This window comes from Gavialis gangeticus, unplaced genomic scaffold (genome assembly GCF_001723915.1).
Source record: "Gavialis gangeticus isolate Ggan-Ray unplaced genomic scaffold, GavGan_comp1, whole genome shotgun sequence".
In the NCBI taxonomy this organism is placed as follows: domain Eukaryota; kingdom Metazoa; phylum Chordata; order Crocodylia; family Gavialidae; genus Gavialis; species Gavialis gangeticus.
In genome coordinates this window covers 6,954,834-6,961,814 of record NW_017729028.1, presented here as the reverse complement: position 1 = coordinate 6,961,814, position 6,981 = coordinate 6,954,834, and the positions used below count along the sequence as shown (strand labels likewise).

The following is a 6,981-nucleotide window of genomic DNA, read 5'->3' as shown; positions in this document are numbered from 1 at the left end:
AACCAAAGGAAAAAGGTGGCCAACCATGATTAGGAGGAAAAAACAGAGGAAAGTAAGAACATACTTGTAGACGTTACACGCAATGGTGGCACAGGGGGATGAATAGCTGGTGGATCTGAGGAAGATCTCTGCCTGCTTATACTTTCCACTCCTAATGAATTAGTCTTCCACATTGTGTTAGAAGAAGTTGTCTGAACACCACTGCCAAGAACTGAAGGCTGAACTAAAAGGAGAGAATTCTTTATTATTATTATTACTGCATAGATACAGGAAGTGTTAAGTGTCACACCTGCCTTTTTAAAAATGGCATCCCTGTATAGTACAGGAAACCCTCGCTATTCATGGGATTGGCATTCGCAGTTTCAAATATTCATGAACGCCAAACCTGCATTTTAAATACACTTTATATGCTTACAGGAGCTCCTTGGGAGCTCTGTGCTTGCTGCCGCCAGGCTCCTGCTGCAGCGCTCCCGCTGCTGCTGCAGCGCTCCCACTGCCACTGCCAGACCCATGCCCCCCACCAGCCACTCGGGGCATGAACGCAGTGCCTTATTCGCGGATTTCGCCGTTTGCGGGGGATACGAGAACATATCCCCCACGAATGGCAAGGGTCGCCTGTATACAAACTGACAGAAATCACTACCTTCTTGGAAGACTATAAAAAGATAAATCACAGTTGAATGAAAGCAACAGAAGTTTCTGATTAAAGCATCCCTACTATCAGGGTCTGAATTACAGGGGATCTTGGGGGGGCTGAGCCTCCCCCATAAGATTTGAAAATCATAACAGGGGGGTGTCTCTAATTTATTAGGGCACTGAGATGGGCAGCCCAATTTTTTTTTTTGTAGACCCCACCCCACCAGGAGTCAAAATGTAATGTGAACCCTGCCTACATTTTAGCTATGTAAACATTTGTCTCAGATCAGCATTACAAAATATGGTGATTTTAAAACCTGTTTCACAGCTCATGAATCTGAGGCTAGCTAGCAGAAATAAGGGCAGGGATTTCTCCACAGGAAATCAGAAACTGAGTTGTATGACCATCACTAACTCCTGACTAACAGCCCTATCAGTCTCCAAAAACTACAAGGGACAGACTCCAGCTCATGTGAAGGTTCGAGGACATCACTGACTAAAAAGGGTAACATCAGTTTTGATTTTGGCCTTCCATAAAAGTGCAATTCTGAGTTTCACCCAAAGTAGGAGCAACAATTACAGCACCTACATATATAGCATTGCTTTTGTATTTTAGAAGCGACTCCTAAACCATAATTTACTAAATTACTATATTTTAAGACTCAAGAGCTTTCTCCCCATGTCACTACAAAACATTGCAAGTTCTGTTTCTGTGAACAAACAATCAGCCTATTGGCATATACTTTTTGCCTACTCAAGAGTATGTGATCACCATATTAAAAAAAGATGAAAAATATAGTAAATATGAAGTAGGTATAAGCATCAGTTTTCATGGAGTGTAGGCACAGAGGGATTAGAAGATTTGAAGAGCATTCTAAAATTAGGAGTCTAATAATAATAACAACAATAACAATAATAATAATAAAAGCAGCTAATAAGAAACAAGATCAGTAATAAGTCCAAAACACATTCAACTAGGCGAGCAAAATAAAAGAGGCTAATGAAACCAACTGCTAATATATTTTGATTTTAACCCAGGAGGAATGTTTTCCTGGCATAAGCAGCATTGCACTATTGCCTAACAGTTTCAGGTCGGGGTGTGGACAAGAAAAAAAAATATGTTGGTCATTTAATTAAGTGGCAATGGGTAAAATGCTATAGGTACTCAGAAACAAAATTTGGTCCAAGAACAAAATCGTTACTTTAATTTACCAGTCATGTCCACTGTTTAGTCAAAGTGTATTCCAATCTGGGTGCTCCCATTCCTATAGTATCTTACCATCCTTTTTAAGAAATACAAAATTATGCAACTCTGAGCTAGCTCATACCACAGCTGCACAATTTGCCAGACCAGATAAAATCCATACTATATCAAGTCTTGTACTCTAACTTTGGTAACACCCTTACACTTCCAAAAAGGGCCAGAAACCATTCCCGTATCCAGTCAGTTATGTACTTTATGCTATCTTATTGTTTATCTAGCTGTTAATAAAGTCAAATCCCAAGAAAAGGACAGTTTCCCCTACAGAGAGCAAGCTGTTACAGGGCAGATAAGTCTTCTACACACATCCCAAAACACCAAGTCCAAACTTATGTAGGATAAAAGGCCTTACATATGTGTAACAGTATTTACTTGCATTTATATGTTTTAAATATATTGGTATTCAGGAAAGATGCTAGATTGCTGAAGGCATAAAAGACAGAGATTCTTATTCACCAAATAAGTGCAACATATAAAGACAGGCACTGAAAAATTTCTCCAGGCTGTTCCATCACCATGATCTATATCTTAAAGTAAGAGGGAAGTCCAGCCTTGGCTGTAATAGTAGCTCCTGTAATAAAAGTATCTGTATTACTTACAAGCCCTATGAACAGGGCTGAGGCCTATTAATTTTACACAGACCTTCTGAAAAAGGGATAATGAGCAGGGATCTGGGTTTTCTGTTTCCCATGGAAAAATGGAGGAAACTGCAGATTTTACCCTTTATCAGAGGCAAACGTGGATTTCTCATTTTACAGGACAAACCCATGAATTTTGCAGTTTTGCAAACAGCTCTCTGCAGGCTGGCAGAGTTCTAGTCTGCAAGAGGGTGGGAGGGAGCAGGAGGAGGTTGGCCAGGCGCACCATGTTTACATATATGCACATGAAGAGCAGCTTCCATAGCTAAGGGGTGGGGGGGCGGTTGAGGCCCCCATAGGAGGGAGTTAGGAAGGGCAGGGCATGCCTAGGGCTGAGGCTGCTGTTCAGCCAAACAGTGCATGGGGCTTGGGGCCGCAATGCACAGCCACAGCGCCTTGGTGGGGAGCAAGATGGGACCATGAGAGGCTCATCTGTGGATGGCAGCAGGGCAGGAGCCCAAGCCCACAGCAGGCAGCCTGTGCCTGCCCCCACCCCATTCACAAATCTGGGGGGCACAAGTCCCTGCTGCCCCCCAGGACTGCATGCAGCAGTGGGGAGGTGGGGAGTGAGGGGGCACTAGTAAGGCCAGGGAGGGACTGGGGGGAGGGGAAGTGAGAGGCCTTTCATTTTAATCACAGGTTTTGGGGTTTTTATCAGGGAACTTGCAATTTTTTTTATCAGAGACCTTGCAATTTTTTATCAGGGAAAGCCAGGATCCCAGATAATGAGTAATGATACAGTTTTAAGTTTTGGCCAGTTACCAACTCCCTCAACCACCCAATTACCCAAATTGTCATACTGTTTATATTTTACTTTCATTTCAACACTTCCTAGGACAGATCTCAGAAAAGTCTCTGCACAGTTATCACTGTTAAACTTATTTCACATTATGCAGCATGCTCTTCCTCTGTCCAGGCATTTTTAAGAAGAAATATTACTACACAAGCTAGATACTTAAAGAATTTCAAAACTGATTAAAATTACCTGGGAGTCGGAAACCTTCATGAAGTAAATGTAATGAAAGATGGCACATATGCAGAAGGCTCTTTTTGTTCTAAATCACCCAATCTGTTACTCACTTCTTATAAGTGCCTGTGAGCTTCATCAATTGTTTGTAGATATGTATAGCAGAATAGTTCTGCATGTATAGCAGTTCTGTATAGCAGAAGCACAATGCAGAATACTTTTTTCCTTCACTACCATGTACAATGAAAATCAAGCTTGGAATATGTTCTGCCGATTCATCTCAAATACAAAAGTCATCAAAAAATAGCTCTAATACCTACCTGTGCAACGGAACTGTAAAACAAATCTTCAAAATGTAAGAAAAAAATATTATGATCCCATTTCTTCTAAAATACTATATTTTCCAGCGTTAGTACCTTTGCCAATATTCCTTGGAGGTAGGGGAGGTGCGCTTGTTGTAACAGGTACTGCAGGCTGAATGGAAGTTGGACTACCACTGAGTATTGCTCCATAGGTTTCATTCTGTAATATACTAGGCATAAAACCTCTTTGTTTATCCTTAGCAATATTTGCTGCATCTCGTGCCAAAGATGCTACATTAGGCTGAAGTTGGTTTGATCCCAGCTGATAGAAACTGACAGGCCTGTCTTCTCTCCGATTAGGGCTGGGTTGCTAAAAACAACAAAAGATTACATGCTGATATTATACTACTTGCTTTAAATATATTTAGCAGGACTAACTACCACATGCTGGTTAGAAGTTTAAAATTATTACATCTTGAAAGATATTGCACTTATGTCACCACCACCCCTGACCAACCTACCCAGTAAAGCCACATTCCCCTCTTGCAGTTTTAAAGGAACAAAACTCTTGTGCACTGATTTTTGTGTGTGTGTTTAATTTTAACAAAATTGTCTCATTTAATTCACTCCACTCGGCAATGCTTTTAAAAAGCAGTTTAATACTTCTCTTCTTAATCTCTTGTATTTTTGGCACCAACTTTGCTCCAATGGTGTTCCCCTTACCTCTTCTATTGCATCTCATAGCACATGTTCCTGCATTTTTTATGGTGTCATTTTGTTCTCATCATAATCACCACCACCTGTTTACTATTTCCATTATGGTAACACAAAGGTGCCCCCAGCTGAACTTGGGATCCCACTGTGCTAGACTCTATACAAACACATAGTAAGAGAGTCCCTACCACAAGTATTTACAATCTAAACAAACAAGGCTAAAAAAGAATGAGTGAAAACAAATGTGCGGAGAGAGTAAGATTTACCCAAAGTCATACAGTGAGTCAATAATGTAGCTCTCCTCCATCTGATTCCAGCATCCAGGCCCAATACCTAACAGCCAGAAAGCTAAAGCTACTAGATAGAGACAGATCTTTAAGGGGAGTTGTTCAATTGACCAGAGGCAGCAACCAGATGAAAAGACACTGCCTCATACTGCAAACTACTAAGAGTCTTGCCAGGCTGGTCTCACTGAACTTTGTTCCATCTTTTATATCAGACACCATGTAGTAAAATTAATGCTAAGCCAAAAGCTCCTCAGGCTTTAATGGCTAGCAGGAAGGAAAAGCAGTAATCATTCTCAGTCTCCTGGCTACTGAGAGGCTTCTGATCTAACTTTTGTTTTCAATTTGCCCACTAAAATAAAGGTCACCTACAACTACTCAAATTTTTACCAAACAGCACTGCACAACTGATCAGACTTCTTTGCAGAAACAGCACTATTTACAAGACTTTGAACTCTTTTCACTCTTGGCATCTTATGAGTACTGTATCAGAAGCGACAGCTTTCTGCCACTGTCTGCAAGTGAGCATAAGGGGCACATAGACAATCCCTCACTTTTGCCAGTTGCCATGGCCTTTTCCTAGAGTGCATGCCACACTGTGACAGCACAGCTGCTGCAAAAGGAACCTAGTAGAGGCTTGTAGCTATGTACGTTCTGGTAGCTGGGTGGTGATTACTGATGTCTGCCGCTGGAGGCAGGTAAGTGGGGACTAGGCACTAGGCCTCCGTGGGAGAACTGCATTAGCTTATACTTCTTTCACATATGGGAGGTTACCTTGGCAATCATATGGACTAGATTTATTTTGTAAAAAAATGTTTAAAGCACTTCTAGAAAGCTCCAAGTCCTGATGGTCAGAATTTTTATTTTGAAAAGCTTAATTCCATTTATAAGCATTTTGCCTGAAAACAGATGCAGATTTCAAGCTGTTCTCTCTTCTTTGTCGGAATACAAAGCAACTGTATACACTGAGTTTTAAATTTAGATTGCATTTCAAACAAAAAATGATTGCGCTCATGCATTTGCTATGATGCAGGAACATCATGGTCAGATTTTGACACAGAATCCTGGTCTAAATCTGAATCCTGGTCTGAATTTAAAAAAATCTCTGTGGGACTGATCAGCTTAATAAGCCCAATGAAAAATGTTCTCCTACACAACAAATATGCTTTTGAAAATGGGTTGGTAAAATTTTATCAACAGTCCATAGCAAGTATATGAGCCCAAGCCTCTTATCAGCTTACTAAGGGACAAACCAGTTCAGTTCAGGGACATGACTGATGGACAGCTGGGACAATGTTGCTCAGCCCATGCACACAAGCAAAAGTGCCCTATTTAGTTTACTCTGAGTCTTGCAGAATGTCATCTGTTTGCTATATAAACTTCAGCATTATTTTTCTCATTGTAATGATAATCATTGTAATTATTGTGCTCTAATAATTATAATAGATACAGTTGAGGATTCGTATGCATAGCACATGACCAAATTGTATTCGTAACATTCCATAGCTCAGAAAATACAAATGTGCCTTTAGAAATAAGGTTAGATCAACACACAGCTGGTGAACTGTGGGTGTGAATGTTAAAAGAGCCATTTACAGCATTAGTATTTATGCTAAATACACATTTATACCGATAGTACAGAGAACAAGCGAGCTATTTTTCTCAGAATATATCCTATGATTAGACTGGATTAATCAAATACGACTGTCAATGCACAACACCCTGACTGGTTATAAAACACTTATAAAAGTCATTAATGGAAGCCAATTATACTGAACCACACCTTCACTTAGTCTGAAACCTTCTCCTTTCTATTATTTTACATTCACTTTTGACACACTTCTCAACTTTAAAAAAAAAAATTTCAGAAGCGACCCTTATGACCAGTAATTACAAAAACTATTTGATGTCTTTACAGATAACTCCATCTGACAGCTTGTCATTTATAAACAGAATTCTGACATGGCCCATGGCAAACCTAAATGCAACAACAATATTCAGCAGCACAGTCAATGTACTTACAGACATTAGTCTGTGATTAATAGTCCATAATCTCCTTTCAAAAGTCCCAGTAGTATAAGCCTATTAATAGTGGGCAGTGAAATACTAGTTTTATTATTTTAACCTCACGGCTGAGTACCAAATGACTTCCTCAGAGGTGGAGCTGAAGTCCAGCCAA

General features: G+C 40.2%; 1 protein-coding gene across 1 annotated transcript in view; it reads right to left on the bottom strand.

Moving 5' to 3' along the window:
- ASAP2 (ArfGAP with SH3 domain, ankyrin repeat and PH domain 2) overlaps positions 1 to 6,981 on the bottom strand; it is a 210,861-nt gene that overhangs the window by 15,878 nt on the left and 188,002 nt on the right. Inside the window, exons 27-28 of the mRNA XM_019520660.1 lie at positions 3,919 to 4,174; positions 65 to 223 (exon numbers count right to left, since the gene is read on the bottom strand). Coding sequence (XP_019376205.1) covers positions 65 to 223; positions 3,919 to 4,174 — 415 coding nt within the window. The remainder of the gene's footprint in view (positions 1 to 64; positions 224 to 3,918; positions 4,175 to 6,981) is intronic.